Raw genomic sequence first — 16,718 nt, 5'->3', positions numbered from 1 at the left:
ACAATTGTCTTGTTTTTTTTAATTTATGGATAGCACACTCCAACACTAAGACATTATTTACAAATTCATTATTTGTGTTTAGTGAGTCTGCCAGATCAGAGGCAGTAGGGATGACCAGGGATGTTCTCTGTTTAGTGAGTCTGCCAGATCAGAGGCAGTAGGGATGACCAGGAATGTTCTCTGTTTAGTGAGTCTGCTAGATCAGAGGCAGTAGGGATGACCAGGAATGTTCTCTGTTTAGTGAGTCTGCTAGATCAGAGTCAGTAGGGATGACCAGGGATGTTCTCTGTTTAGTGAGTCCGCCAGATCAGAGGCAGTAGGGATGACCAGGAATGTTCTCTGTTTAGTGAGTCTGCCAGATCAGAGGCAGTAGGGATGACCAGGAATGTTGTCTTGATAAGTGTGTGAAATGAACCATTTTCTGTCCTGCTAAGCATTAAAATTGTAATGATTACTTTTGGGTGTCAGGTCAAATGTATGGAGTAAAAAGTACATTATTTTCTTTAGGAATGTAGTGAAGTAAAAGTAAAAGTTGTCAAAAATATAAATAGTAAAGTAAAGTACAGATACCCACAAAACAACTTAAGTAGTACTTTAAAGTATCTTTACTTAAGTACTTTCTGGTAGTAGGGAGGGTATTTTCTGGTAGTAGGGAGACTGTCCCTGGAGTCTTCCCACTATAAAAATTCCAAGCTCTATTGCAACATTCCCAGTTTACGACTTGGGAGTAAGCTGTAAGGCCGATGAGGCAGGAGAGGGATTCCTTGTCCTGTGTCTATAGCCGACCATAAAGGGGTTCCTCTCTGGATAAATGGAATAACAGAGCTTCAGTCATCTTTGAAGATAATCCCATTTAGAAAACGCTAAAGCCATTACCCCTGCATTTTCTATAATTGCATGTCTATAGTGATAGGTTAGTCTGTGGGCCAAGTTCAGAAGGGAGGTTAGTTTAGGGCCCTTGTGCTGGATAAAGGGGCCCTGTACTTTATATGTATATTTGAGTACTCCTACCCTAACCCTGAGAAGGGCATTGCTTTATTGAGTAGAGCACTCAGCCAGGGGTATACATATGCTAATTGAAAAACATGTATAATTAACGAGCTTGCTAGTTTACCTTCAATTCTTCTTCCCTCATATTTCTACTTCTTTAGATTTTCTCTCCCTTTCTCTGGCTTCAAATCTTCCTTCATACTGCTATTCTTGTCCTACTAAATCATTCTATCCTATTCTCTCCTCCTTGTCAGCAATTTTCCTCTTCAGTCGTCTCGCCCTCCTTTGTCAGTTCATTCCGACCACCATCATCACGACTGTAATGAGCAGACCTCAGTCCTCTGCCAGTCAAATAATCAGAGTTTGGTCTTTATTTTAGTTTATTTAAACTGGTCTCAAACAGGAGTTTACGCGTTCAAGGTCTGTAAAATTGTTTGCAGTTGTGTTGTACTTGATATCTCAGATCTGTGGACTAGACTGTGCTTGTTTCATGGTTGCAAAACGGATTTCAGATGTATTTGTGTATTAGACTATGGTTGTGTTATGGTTGTGTTGTGGTTGTGTTTCAGAATGACGTGGGAGGGTTGAGGAGTCTGACCAATAAGTGGACAACGTTCCTCAAAGCCAGACTGGTGTGTTCCATCCCTGGACCTGACGGAGTGGACACGCACTTTGACGAGCTCCGTAAGTCACACACACACACATGCTTCCATGTTTACAGACACACACCACGTACGCACTAAATGCCACATTCTTACCTTTTATGTGTGTGTGTTGTAGAGGACATATTCCTGCTCCCCACCAGAGATGAGAAGAACCCTGTTGTGTATGGAGTCTTCACCACCTCCAGGTAAAACTCTTAGTACACCATACCAAGGAAGGCATGAGAAATCAAGGATTATCGTGTAAATAACTCTTGACGAAGGCTGTTCTTAGGCCGGAGTCGTAGCCAACGGCCAGGAAAACAGCACTTAAGAGGGTGTTAATCACAATCATGTCCAGGTTTGAGGGCCTTATTACTTTTATAAAACGATTGCCAACACGTAAAACGTTATTTTAATGAGTACAAAACAGTCCGTGCAAAAGACAGTCGTTAGTCCTGAGATTCTAACCAAATGGGCTGGTTGTTCATTATATCCATTTTATTTGCAATGGTTGCTATGCTAAATAAATAATTGCCATGTAGCTATGCAGGCTAGCTACTTCTCCTTTGCTAGCTAGCCAACTAAAGCTAACACACAGTCGCATTAAGCAGCTGAAACAACAACAAAACAATTAGTTCATTTTTGTTTGTTTTACGTTTGTTTCTATTGCCATTTCTTTTGATATACCCATTATAATGATCCTGATCAATTAATGTGCCAGGCTCAGAGAAGCTGTTAGCCTTGTCACGTTCATAAGCATGGCAGAGTGGAGATCACAAGAAAATAACTGCTACATTGTTCCACAGGTCAGAGAGGCAGACAGCTAGGCTAGTAGCATGGGCAGATTTGTCTAGATGCTCTTTTTCAGGGGAGATAAAGTTTATTGATTGCCTGGCTGGGCTGTGTGGGACCATGGATACACATTGACAGTTTACATGGAACTGTTAAAAGGCATTACCTGGGGATTGTGGTGAATAACCCTCCTATTAACCAATCAGCAGCATCCAGGATCCAAACAACCTGTTAAATAACGAGACATCTCTCTACGGTACTTCTCAGGTTATTCTTCCCACTATCTAGAAGAAAAAGTAACGCACACCTATTAAGACGAGGTGCTGGCTAGCGGAGTAGAAAACTTGAAAATAAAAGAGAGCCACACACTCTAGGAGCTCAGATGCAAAAATGTAATTACCAACGTTTCGACAGCCAAGCTGTCTTCATCAGGGTATAATCACAAACACTGCGGGATGACTCGTTTATATAGTGTCAAAAGACACAGGTGTCTGTAATCATGGCCAAGAGTGGACTAATATCATTGGTTAATAATCAAATATTAAAATGTCATACAAAGAACAGCATACAAACAACAAATGGATAGCATACGATCATAGATTAATTTGACTACACAAGTTTACAAACAATTACAATGGCAAAGTCACAATAATCCCAAGAATGGCTTCAGATCAAAGTCTTCCCACTATACCTATTAGACTGTGTTTCTCCCCCAGCTCTGTGTTTCGTGGCTCGGCGGTGTGTGTGTATAGCATGGCTGACATACGAGCTGTGTTCAACGGACCCTACGCTCACAAGGAAGGACCTGACCATCGCTGGGTAGAATACGAGGGGAGAATACCTTACCCTCGCCCTGGAACGGTACGGTAACACACACACACACACACACACACATCTCTCCTAGCCCTACCCCCCTCCATTTCCCTCCTCGGCGTAAGTAGGGAAACAAGATGACTGCATACTGTTTCTGTACAGGATAATTTAGAAAGACCCCCTCTCCTCCACTTAAATGGCTTACAGTATTTCACCCAATCATGGTACATGACACAGTCCTGATGAACAATAATAAACACCCATCTACTATGTGTGCATGTACTTATAATGCATCTCTGTGAGAGTGTGACAGAAGTCAAAGTGTGTGTGTGTGTGTGTGTGTGTGATATATGACCTAGTCTCAGTGCTGGTGAACAATAATAAACTGCAGTCTGGGCGGCAGCTTTGTTGATGTCTCTAAGTCGTCACGGTGATCACCGTCGTGTGTTTCCTTTCCTGCAGTGTTTGTGGAACTGATTAACATGAGGGACTGTGACTGGTGTGTGTGTACAGTACATTTGGAAAGTATTCAGACCCCTTGACTTTTTCCACATTTTGTTACGTTACAGCCTTATTCTAAAATGGATTTTAACTCAACTAAAATCCTTATCAGTCTACACACAATACCCCAATATGACAAGGTGAAAACTGTTTTTTTTTTTACAAGTAAAAAACAGAAATACCTTATTTACATAAGTATTCACACCCTTTGCTATGAGACTCGAAATTGAGCTTAGGTGCATCCTATTTCCATTGGTCATCCTTGAGATGTTTCTACAACTTGATTGGAGTCCACCTGTGGTAAATTCAATTGATTGAACATGATTTGGAAAGGGACACACCTGTCTATATAAGGTCCCACAGTTGACGTCAGAGCAAAAACCCAGCCGTGAGGTCAAAGGAATTGTCTGTAGAGCTCCGAGACAGGATTGTGTCGAGGCATAGATCTGGGGAAGGTCAACAAAACATTTTTGCCACATTGAAGGTCCCCAAGAACACAGTGGCGTGGAACCATCAAGACTTTTCCTAGAGCTGGCTGCCTAGGGCAAACTGAGCAATCGGAGAAGAAGGGCTTTGGTCAGGGTGGTGACCAAGAACCTGATGGTCACTCTGACAGAACTCCAGTTTCTCTGGAGATGGGAGAACATTCCAGAAGGACAACCATCTCTGCAGCACTCCACCAACATCTCTAGAGAAACCTGAAAATAGCAGTACAGCGACGCTCCCCATCCAATTTGATAGAGCTTCAGAGGATCTGCAGAGAAGAATGGGAGAAACTCCCCAAATACAGGTTTTCCATGCTTGTAGCGTCATAGCCAAGAAAACTTAAGTATGTATTTAATCACTGCCAAATGTGCTTCAAAGTACCGAGTTAAGGGGTTGAATACTTATGTAAATGTTTTTTATTTTTGCTTTGTAACGGTTTTCTTCTGGTGAAAGAGAGGCGGACCAAAATGCAGCGTGGTTAGTTTTGTACATATTTATTAAAGATGAAAATACAACAATCTATAAAAACAAGAAATGTGAAAAAACCAAAACAGTCCTATCTGGTGCCACAAACACAGGAACAATCACCCACAAGAGACCTAAAGAATATGGCTGGCTAAATATGGTTCCCAATCAGAGACAACGATAAACACCTGCCTCTGATTGAGAACCACTCTAGGCAACCATATACTTACCTAGAGTACTACTCTAACCACAATCCCATAACTACAAACAACCCCAGACAAAACAAACCACATAAATCCCCATGTCACACCCTGGCCTCACCAAAATACTAACGAAAACACAGAATACTAAGGCCAGGGCGTGACATGCTTTGTCATTTTATGGTATTGTGTGTAGATTGATGAGGGGGGGAAACTATATAATCCATTATAGATTAAGGCTGTAACGTAACAAAATATGGAAAACGTCAAGAGGTCTGAATACTTTCCGAATGCACTTTATGTGTCGGTACATTTGTGTATATGCGTGCATGTGTGTGTATATGTGTGTGTATATGTGTGTGAGGGGATATGCATTGCGCCATCGAGGGATGGTTTATAACTGTATAATAGGAGGAACAGACGGGGTAGAAGGGTTGTGAACTCCAGAAGTAGCGGTATGTACCTGAATCTGTGGAGTACTTCAGTTCACCACCAGATGGAGACAAGTTCAAAAACAGCTGACGTGAGTCTTTAATGACAGGGATTCCTAAATTAGTCCTTAAGGTACTTATCTAGATGACTATCTGCTTCGAGGTAGGCTTTCATACTGTCTGAACATGATTGTCTATCCCCTTTCCCCAGTGTCCCAGTAAGACGTATGATCCCAGGATAAGGACCACTAAAGACTTCTCAGATGAGGTGGTCAGTTTCATCCGCTTCCACCCCCTCATGTTCCGCTCCGTCTACCCCCTGACCAGCCGACCCGTGTTCACGCGTGTACGTGTCGACTACACACTGACGCAGATAGTGGTGGACCGCGTCATGGCTGAGGACGGACAGTATGAAGTCATGTTTCTGGGGACAGGTGAGAGATGGACACAAACACACACCATTTTCAGTAACCCTAACATTCTATTCTCAGCCTTTCTCTTTAACCTGAAAATGTTAAGACTGTTTGAATGTTAGATGCTGTTTTAATTCCATCCTGCAGTACTGTTGATACTCTGTGTGTGAGCTCCATATGAAATCCCATGTCCCCTATCATATTTGAGTCAGAAAAGGACATTCATCTGATAGGTAAGATATACAAAACCTTACGGAAAGCCTATCCAACTGTCAATCTCTTATGTAAACAAAAATCGGACTAAAATTGGAACCAAGACTTTAAAAGAACTGATATTGGTACAAGTTGGAGGGAAAGTTGAAACATACAGTACCTTCAGAAAGTATTCACACCCCTTTACTTTTTCCACATTTTGTTGTGTTACAGCCTGAATTCAAAATTGATTTAAATTGAGATGTTGTGTCACTGGTCTACACACAATACAGCATAACTTCAAAGTGGAATTATGTTTTTAGACATTTTTTATTATTAATAAAAAATGTAAATCTGAAATGTCTTGAGTCGATGAATATTCAACTCCTTTGTTATGACCAGCCTAAATAAATTCAGGAGCAAACATTTGCTTAGCGAGTCACAAATAAGTTGCATGAAACAATAGTTTTTAACATGATTTTTGAATGACTACCTCATCTCTGTTCCCTACACATACAATTATCTACAAGGTCCCTCATTCGAGCAGTGCATTTCAAACACAAACTCAACCACAAAGACCAGGGAGGTTTTCCAATACCTTGCAAAGAAGATCACCTATTGTTAGATGGGTAAAAAATAAAAAAGACATTGAATATCCCTTGGAACATGGTGAAGTTATTAATTACACTTTGGATGGTGTATCAATACACCCAGTCACTACAAAGATACAGGCGTCCTTCCTAACTCAGTTGCCAAAGATGCAGGATTTCAATTTTGACTTTAAAACAGTTACAGAGTTTAGTGGGCGTGATAGGAGAAAACTGAGGATGGATCAATAACATTGTAGTTACTCCACAATGCTAACCTAAATGACAGGAAAGAGTATTTTGTGTAGATCATTGACAAAAAAGGACATTTAAATCCATTTTAATCTCACCATCTAAAACAACAAAATATGTGAAAAGTCAAGGGGTGTGAATACTTCCTTAAGGCACTGTAACTAACAACATTACAGTTAACGAAAATGTACACTTAATCCAGTATAATCTCATGTGTAGAATTTATTATACAAGAGACAAAATTCACAAATTCTACAGCACAAAGGCAGAGTCATGTCTTCAGTCTAAAACGAACAATGACGCAATAGTCATTGTTCATAATAATTTCAATAATAATTTCAAGACATGGCATATGAGGATGCAGTGAGGTACCCGATGGGTTGGACTATACTTTTCGCATTAATCATCTTGAAAAAACCATATTCTTAAAAATTGAAAATCAACTGGGCAGGTGTGATGTCATTGATGTTTGTATGTGTCTGTATGCTGTTGTTTTGTATGTTTTATGTTTTGTATTGTTTAAATAAAAAACTAATGTAAATTTAAAAAAAGAAATGCCCCTGTCTTTGCTGTCATGCTCAGACTGACCAGCAGATAGCGATACAACATCATAGTCTGGTTGGAGCCAAGCAGTCCCATTTCAGTAGATCTCTCTCACTAGAAAGCTAGTGAAAGATAATTATTATTAATCGTGTGTATTTCATAAGCATGTGAAAATATAAACATTTGTGTGTTGTCCAGATGCTGGGTCAGTTCTAAAGGTGGTGAGCATTACTCAGGAGAACTGGTCTACTGAGGAGGTGATTCTGGAGGAGCTCTCAGTGTTCCAGGTAAAACACACACACACACACACACACACACACAGGGTTTGGAGAAGTTGAATACGTCGACACCAGATCTGTCAGTATACCACTCTGATGCAGATAACTGACTTGAACTAAAGCATATTATCTCCACTGCAGGCAAAAAATTATATCTGTATTATATCTGTATAATGTAGCTACTCGTACTACTAAAAAACTAATATCCTGAATTTCCTTCTGTCCTGGAATTCAATGTCAAGGTGATTTGTCAATTAATATTAATCAACCAACATTTTCATTTTTTTTTTTTTTTTAACATGATCTCTTGATTGAAGGGTTGTCAACTCTTTAAATAGCAGTATAGTATGAATACCTTACTATTCTAAACACACAGCAGGAGTTCTGGGGGTATAGAGAGGAGAGTTGGTGTGTTTCTCTAGTTTGACAGACATAGAGTGAGTTTATTCTCTCTCGTTGATTCACACACTCCTTGGTTGAACTCCCTAACCTGAGGCCATCTCCGTAGCTGCAAAATGAGCTTGGTTTTTCTCAAGTATAACTAATTAGCTAACGACTACACTGTATGTATTAAGTAGAAAGTACGAGTCAGTGTGTATGTGCGTATAGTGGAGATAATGTGTGTTTTCTCCTCTAGGCTCCCACTCCCATCCTGAGTATGGAGATCTCTTCTAAACAGGTAAGAACTCCCCTCTTCTCTCTATCCCTCCTTTCCATCTCTATCTTCCCCTACATTTCTCGTTTACTGTAGCTTCAGGGGTACTAACTGCACCATCCACAGCCACCTTCCCTCTTTCCTTCCCTTCTCCTCCCCTCTCTTGCTCGCCTCCTCCCTCGCTATCTGAGGGTCAGGGATGTCAGCAGACCGTTCAACTCCAATCACAGACTCCCTTCATCTGCCACAGCCTGGTGTGTGTGTGTGTGTGTGTGTGTGTGTGTGTGTGTGTGTGTGTGTGTGTGTGTTCATCTCATCCCAACCCATCCCCCAGTGTTTTCCATATTTCCGTTCAGTGTTTGTTTTGTAATCCCTGGTTCAGACGAGTCCAGGCAGATCCATACAAAACACCTTTCTCTCTCTCTCTCGCTCTCTCTCTCTCTCTCTCTCTCTCTCTCTCTCTCTCTCTCTCTCTCTCTCTCTCTCTCTCTCATTGTTGAAGGTTTTGTTGTTTAAACCACCTTTAAAGTTATGGGGACTGACTTCCAGTATTAATAATATTGGAGGTGAGAACCTTGAGGATACACTCTTCAAAAAAATGGTTCCAAAAAGGTTATTCGGCATAGAAAACCCCTTTTTGGTTCCAAGTAGAAATCTTTTGGATTCGATGTAGAACCCTCTTTTTTTCTACGAGTGTACAGTACTGTATGCTGCTGGATATGTGGGTGTACTAAATCACATATGTGAACTCACATGCGCACGCATGGACACACACACATACAATGAAAAAAATGGAGATCAGAAAAACACAGGTCTCTTCCCCACAATGAACCATATTATAGTGTAAAGAGCAACAACATATAGCGAGGTGATTAGTTGAAACAAGTGTGCTAGACTGAATCCTTCCCTGAGGTAGTTTGTTCTCTCCATCTCTGTTTCCATAGCAACAGCTGTATGTGGGTTCGGGGGCTGGGCTAGCCCAGGTGTCCCTGAGCAGGTGTCACCTGTATGGTCAGGTGTGTGCAGAGTGTTGCCTTGCCAGAGATCCTTACTGCGCCTGGGACGGACACACCTGCTCACAATACGTCCCAGCATCCAAGAGGTAGAACACACACACACACACACCCACCCACCCACGCACACACACACACACACACCCACCCACGCACACGCACACACACACATTTGTTCAGGTGTATGATGGTGCAGAAAATGTCCAATAATGTCCTGTATAGTTTCTGTACCATGTTGTTAAGAACATATAAAACAGCTGTCACATTGTTACTCCTTTCATCTGAGGTATCTGAAACACAGCAGGCCTCAGGACCCATAGATTACCTATTAGTTATCCATGAAATGAAGGGCATTTGTCATTAACTCTGACATGTCCATACTTCCTTGAATCCGTAGAAGAGCGAAGGTTTCTATCAGACCTGACGTCCTATTTTTCAGGGTTCCAGGGACTGTCATAGAGAATTCAGATATTTTTTACTAAATAGGTTTTTGGTGGGCTTTTGTTTCTTTCGTGTTTCTCTCTGCCACAGGGCATTAACCCACTTTTCTTTCTTCTCTCTCTCTCTCTCTCTCTCTCTCTCTCTCTCTCTCTCTCTCTCTCTCTCTCTCTCTCTCTCGCTCTCGCTCTCGCTCTCTCTGATTAGAAGCTCTCTGATGGGCTAATTATTAATGTACTGTCATTCTCCTTCTGTCTGTTGTCATCTTTGTTTATATGGAGTGTTTGTGTATGTGTGTGTTTGTGTGTTTGTGTGTTTGTGTGTTTGTGTTTGTGTATGTGTGTGTTTGTGTGTTTGTCCCGAGTAAGTGGCCTAGTCAGACTATAGCAGATTGTCTAATGCCCTACATTTTGGGGTCTCACTATTGCATTATGGCTAAGGAGGGGTCATGTTATTGCATTGTGGGGTATAGAGGGGGTGGTTGGTTGGTGCCTGGTGGTACTTTGAAAACTGATCTGAGGACATACAGGCTGTAGAATACAAACTCTACACATTACCTACATCTATGGGGGATAGCGAGAGATGGTGAGAGAGGGGAGAGCAAAACAGAGAGAAAATTACAGGGAGGCATATATCTCAAGTTCAAGCTAAATCTATAGGATGTAGGTGGTTGACTGTGTAAACACCAATAGATCCATCCATAGCTTTCAGAGAGAGAGGCAGCTTTGGAATCTCTAGTCTTTGTCCAAAACACTTGAATATTTGGCTATTGAGTTCAACTTGGCTATTGGGTTCATCTTGGCTATTGAGTTCAACTTGGATATTGGGTTCATCTTGGCTATTGAATTCAACTTGACTATTGGGTTCAGCTTGGCTATTGAGTTCAACTTGGCTATTGGGTTCAACTTGGCTATTGGGTTCAACTTGGCTATTGGGTTCAGCTTGGCTATTGAGTTCAACTTGGCTATTGGGTTCAACTTGGCTATTGGGTTCAACTTGGCTATTGGGTTCAGCTTGGCTATTGAGTTCAACTTGGCTATTGGGTTCAGCTTGGCTATTGAGTTCAACTTGGCTATTGGGTTCAACTTGGCTATTGGGTTCAACTTGGCTATTGGGTTCAACTTGGCTATTGGGTTCAACTTGGCTATTGGGTTCAACTTGGCTATTGGGTTCAGCTTGGCTATTGGGTTCAGCTTGGCTATTGAGTTCAACTTGGCTATTGGGTTCAACTTGGCTATTGGGTTCAGCTTGGCTATTGGGTTCAGCTTGGCTATTGGGTTCAGCTTGGATATTGAGTTCAACTTGGCTATTGGGTTCAGCTTGGCTATTGGGTTCAACTTGGCTATTGGGTTCAGCTTGGCTATTGGGTTCAGCTTGGCTATTGGGTTCAACTTGGCTATTGGGTTCCGTGTGTTCTTTACGTATCTGTGGTTGTCAGTTGTTGGGTTCAGTGTGTTATCCATATATGGTTGTTGTCAGTATGTTCAGCATGTTAGAAAGATTGACCAGGTTAATCAGGACAGACAGAGCAGCTTCAATCACTGCCTGAAGTAACTCCTGTTACCGGTAATAGAAAGCCCCTGGAAAAAAACTGATCTGGACTCACACACACACACACACACACACACACACACACACACACACACACACACACACACACACACACACACACACACACGCACGCAGAGAGAAAACCTTTTGTGTGTTAAGAAGAGTAAAACATTGCCTTGACAGCAGGATGTGACCTTGTCACCTTTCTTGACCTCTCACCCCTAACCCTGCGGCGTGTGTGTGTGTTTATGTATGTGTTTTGTGTTGACAGGAGAGCCAGAAGACAAGACATCAAACATGGAGACCCATCCAGCCAGTGTTGGGACACAGAGGACAGTAAGTAACAACACTGCTGCTCTGACTCCCTCTACATGGTGTGTGGGTTGGTGTGCGACCGTGACAATCACAATATAACATGTTAACACTTTATGGATATATTTCTGTGTTCTCAGCTCTGCATGGAGGCAGGGTGGAGGAGAGGACAATGTTTGGGGTGGAGAATAACTCCACCTTCCTGGAGTGTCTCCCCAAATCACAACAGACCACCACACGCTGGTTCATACATAGACCTGGAGCTGAACACAGAGAGGAGGTGAGACAGAACACACACGCACACACACACGCACGCACACACACACACACGCACGCACGCACGCACGCACACACACACACACACACACACACACACATAGGCCACACGCAGTCTTATACAACTACCCTTGGTGGGGACACAAAATTCGGTCCTATTCAAAATCCTATTCTTCCTAACCCTAAATCTAACCCTCACCCCAACCTTCACCCCAAAACCTAACCTTAACCCTAGCCCCTAACCCTAAACCTAATTCTAATCCTTACACTAATTCTGACCTTAACCCTAATCCCCCTAGAAATCAACTAAATGTTCCCAGTTGGTCATATTTTTGTTTGTTTACTATTCTTTTGGAACACACACACACACACACACACACACACACACACACACACACACACACACACACACACACACACACATTGCAGAGAGGGGTCAAATAAGTAGTAAGTAATGTGTTATCAGAGGCTTACAGTGCTAGCATTACTAGAGAGGTTATAAGTCATCACATCCCATGTCTGATACACAGACACTTTAACTGCCTAGAACAGACACTCTCTCTGTTACATCATATACCCTTACATAACAGCATAACAACACACCCAAACACAACAACCTGGAGGGGTGCTTAGATGTTCTACACGGTTTATGTGCTCCTTTCTCTTGTTCTGTTTCACATTGCCCCCAAATACAAAGATAATATTCTGCTCATGGCTGGGGAAACAAAGGATTACGGAAAGAGAAAGTCTCTACTGCGAGGAAACATCAACCCTTGGGTGAAACGTCTGTCCAAAAGTGGGACGAATGGATATGCTGGCCATTTTGACTTGGATTTAGTCTTGTTTTCATACGGTCACTATGTCATGCACCTTCCCTCCTTTCTTCCTTGGTGTGATCTTGATCTGTCACAACTGAATAGGTGAGCTGTTTCACTTCAAAGCTTTCACCAATCCACTTCATATCAAATGATGTCTACACAGTGATATATTGTTACAGTGTTCTAACAGAGTCTTAACGTTACTAGTCAGTCAGCAATTTTAAGGTTAAATATTTGAAGTGGTGTACCTGAGTCCACTGTTGCCCTCTGACCGGAAGCTGAGCTAGTTTTTCACTCTAGTTTTTACCAGAATGGTCCGTTTGACTTTGGAACCCCCGGGGTTACTGTAGAAAGAGGAAGAAGAGGAAGAGGGGAGGAGGAGGAGGAGGAGAGGAGGTCAGGAGAAGGGTAATATGTAACAGTAGATGCATCAGGTATTCTTTGATGTTTAATGAGTAACCTTGTCTGAGACCTACACAGTCAACTGTCAACTCTCACCTTTGTAGAACAAAGAGCTGATGACCAGCGGTCAATCCCTAGTGGCTTCCAGATGGAGATCACAGATAGTGATTCACTAGCACAGTCCATCCATCACTCTCTTTCTCTTTTATTCTCTCTCTCTTCCTTACTCTACTCTCCTATTCCTCATCCTCCTATTTCGTCCTCGCTCCCTGAACTCATACTGGTCGTTATGAGTCGAATTAACCTTGTAAAACTCTGGTCGAGGTGGTGACTGACTGAGACCAGACACTGGAAGAGAGAGAGGGAGAGTTAGAGGGAAATTGAGAGGGAGAGGGACAGAGAGAGGGACAAAGAGAGGGAGACTGGGAGATAAATGTGTTTGTATTGGAGGAGTGGAACCGGTAGGTGAAGTGAAGAGAAAGGGAGGGGAGGGGACAGGGAGGGGAGGTTTTGGTAAGGGGAGATGAGAAGAGAGAGACATCATTTTTTGGGGTAAGGGGAGGTGAGAAGATTGAGACAGGTTTTTTTGGTAAGGGGAGGTGAGGAGAGTGAGACAGGTTTTTTGTGGGAAAGGGGAGGTGAGGAGAGAGAGACAGGTTTTTTGTGGGAAATGAGAGGTGAGGAGAGAGAGACAGGTTTTTTCTGGGAAAGGGGAGGTGAGGAGAGAGAGACAGGTTTTTTGTGGGAAAGGAGAGGTGAGGAGAGAGAGACAGGTTTTTTGTGGGAAATGAGAGGTGAGGAGAGAGAGACAGGTTTTTTCTGGGAAGGGGGAGGTGAGGAGAGAGAGACAGGTTTTTTGTGGGAAAGGAGAGGTGAGGACAGAGTGACAGGTTTTTTGTGGGAAAGGAGAGGTGAGGAAAGCAGCTCATTGAGGTTGACACTCATCTCCTGAACCAGACCATAGAGATTGTTCTAGTCAACACCTTGTGTGTGTGTGTGTGTGTGTGTGTGTGTGTGTGTGTGTGTGTGTGTGTGTGTGTGTGTGTGTGTGTGTGTGTGCGTGTGTGTGTGTGTAACCTCGTTCCCCCACATGGGAAACCATAGCCCAGGCAAGGCCATGTGGGTTAGAAACACAATGGGAAGGAGGTTGAAGGATTGGATGCAGGAGTTCTCTCTCTGGAATAGTTTGACCCTGAATATGTTGAATGGTGTAGATACATGTTATACAGAAGTCCCACAGAGAGCAACATTCACACTAGCAGCTGTCCAGATACATGCTGCTGGTGGAATGACCTTTAGAGGAGCTTTCATTTATCAACCTTTGTTATATATTGTGTGGGTGGTCTTACAGCTGGACTTTAATATAGTAGCAGGTGATGTCTGTTTTATTTCACTTTCCATCCTATTTTTATTTCATAATTTCAGACTCCTCCCATCAGCCTTTTCCCTTCTTCCCTCTGTCCTCCGTCTCATTCCACCTGCCCCCGACCTCTCCTCAATCCCTTCCTCCCTTCTACCTGCCCCGACCTCTCCTCAATCCCTTCCTCCCTTCCACCTGCCCCCGACCTCTCCTCAATCCCTTCCTCCCTTCTACCTGCCCCCGACCTCTCCTCAATCCCTTCCTCCCCTCCCTTCCTCCCTTCCACCTGCCCCCTGACCTCTCCTCAATCCCTTCCTCCCTTCTACCTGCCCCCTGACCTCTCCTCAATCCCTTCCTCCCTTCTACCTGCCCCAGACCTCTCCTCAATCCCTTCCTCCCTTCTACCTGCCCCCTGACCTCTCCTCAATCCCTTCCTCCCTTCCACCTGCCCCTGACCTCTCCTCGATCCCTTCCTCCCTTCGTCCCTTCCACCTGCCCCCGACCTCTCCTCAATCCCTTCCTCCCTTCTACCTGCCCCCGACCTCTCCTCAATCCCTTCCTCCCTTCTACCTGCCCCCGACCTCTCCTCAATCCCTTCCTCCCTTCTACCTGCCCCCGACCTCTCCTCAATCCCTTCCTCCCTTCTACCTGCCCCTGACCTCTCCTCAATCCCTTCCTCCCTTCTACCTGCCCCTGACCTCTCCTCAATCCCTTCCTCCCTTCTACCTGCCCCGACCTCTCCTCAATCCCTTCCTCCCTTCCACCTGCCCCTGACCTCTCCTCAATCCCTTCCTCCCTTCGTCCCTTCCACCTGCCCCCGACCTCTCCTCAATCCCTTCCTCCCTTCTACCTGCCCCGACCTCTCCTCAATCCCTTCCTCCCTTCCACCTGCCCCTGACCTCTCCTCAATCCCTTCCTCCCTTCGTCCCTTCCACCTGCCCCCGACCTCTCCTCAATCCCTTCCTCCCTTCTACCTGCCCCCGACCTCTCCTCAATCCCTTCCTCCCTTCTACCTGCCCCCTGACCTCTCCTCAATCCCTTCCTCCCTTCCACCTGCCCCTGACCTCTCCTCAATCCCTTCCTCCCTTCGTCCCTTCCACCTGCCCCCCGACCTCTCCTCAATCCCTTCCTCCCTTCTACCTGCCCCCTGACCTCTCCTCAATCCCTTCCTCCCTTCTACCTGCCCCCGACCTCTCCTCAATCCCTTCCTCCCTTCTACCTGCCCCCGACCTCTCCTCAATCCCTTCCTCCCTTCTACCTGCCCCCGAGCTCTCCTCAATCCCTCCCTCCCTTCTACCTGCCCCTGACCTCTCCTCAATCCCTTCCTCCCTTCTACCTGCCCCCGACCTCTCCTCAATCACTTCCTCCCTTCTACCTGCCCCTGACCTCTCCTCAATCCCTTCCACCTGCCCCCGACCTCTCCTCAATCACTTCCTCCCTTCTACCTGCCCCTGACCTCTCCTCAATCACTTCCTCCCTTCTACCTGCCCCGACCTCTCCTCAATCCCTTCCTCCCTTCTACCTTCTACCTGCCCCCTGACCTCTCTCAATCCCTTCCTCCCTTCTACCTGCCCCCGACCTCTCCTCAATCCCTTCCTCCCTTCTACCTGCCCCCGACCTCTCCTCAATCCCTTCCTCCCTTCTACCTGCCCCTGACCTCTCCTCAATCCCTTCCTCCCTTCGTCCCTTCCACCTGCCCCCTGACCTCTCCTCAATCCCTTCCTCCCTTCTACCTGCCCCCCCCACCTCTCCTCAATCCCTTCCTCCCTTCTACCTGCCCCCGACCTCTCCTCAATCCCTTCCTCCCTTCTACCTGCCCCCCGACCTCTCCTCAATCCCTTCCTCCCTTCCACCTGCCCCTGACCTCTCCTCAATCCCTTCCCCTCCCTTCCCCCGACCCTTCCACCTGCCCCCGACCTCTCCTCAATCCCTTCCTCCCTTCTACCTGCCCCCTGACCTCTCCTCAATCCCTTCCTCCCTTCTACCTGCCCCCGACCTCTCCTCAATCCCTTCCTCCCTTCTACCTGCCCCCGACCTCTCCTCAATCCCTTCCTCCCTTCCACCTGCCCCTGACCTCTCCTCAATCCCTTCCTCCCTTCTACCTGCCCCCGACCTCTCCTCAATCCCTTCCTCCCTTCTACCTGCCCCCGACCTCTCCTCAATCCCTTCCTCCCTTCTACCTGCCCCCTGACCTCTCCTCAATCCCTTCCTCCCTTCTACCTGCCCCCCGACCTCTCCTCAATCCCTTCCTCCCTTCTTCCACCTGCCCCCGACCTCTCCTCAATCCCTTCCTCCCTTCTACCTGC

The 16,718-nt window shown here is 44.9% G+C and overlaps 1 protein-coding gene across 1 annotated transcript in view; it reads left to right on the top strand.

The window, feature by feature from the left end:
• Positions 1 to 16,718, top strand: part of LOC115134871 (semaphorin-3D-like) — a 78,334-nt gene that overhangs the window by 36,060 nt on the left and 25,556 nt on the right. The window contains exons 9-17 of the mRNA XM_065022515.1: positions 1,560 to 1,674; positions 1,771 to 1,840; positions 3,143 to 3,287; positions 5,534 to 5,756; positions 7,508 to 7,596; positions 8,225 to 8,266; positions 9,187 to 9,344; positions 11,516 to 11,580; positions 11,697 to 11,836. Of these exons, the coding sequence (XP_064878587.1) occupies positions 1,560 to 1,674; positions 1,771 to 1,840; positions 3,143 to 3,287; positions 5,534 to 5,756; positions 7,508 to 7,596; positions 8,225 to 8,266; positions 9,187 to 9,344; positions 11,516 to 11,580; positions 11,697 to 11,836 (1,047 nt within the window). The remainder of the gene's footprint in view (positions 1 to 1,559; positions 1,675 to 1,770; positions 1,841 to 3,142; positions 3,288 to 5,533; positions 5,757 to 7,507; positions 7,597 to 8,224; positions 8,267 to 9,186; positions 9,345 to 11,515; positions 11,581 to 11,696; positions 11,837 to 16,718) is intronic.

Source organism: Oncorhynchus nerka, linkage group LG9a (assembly GCF_034236695.1).
Source record: "Oncorhynchus nerka isolate Pitt River linkage group LG9a, Oner_Uvic_2.0, whole genome shotgun sequence".
Taxonomy (NCBI): Eukaryota; Metazoa; Chordata; class Actinopteri; order Salmoniformes; family Salmonidae; genus Oncorhynchus; species Oncorhynchus nerka.
Note: the sequence above shows the minus strand (reverse complement) of the source record. Positions and strands in the feature narration are given on the sequence as shown.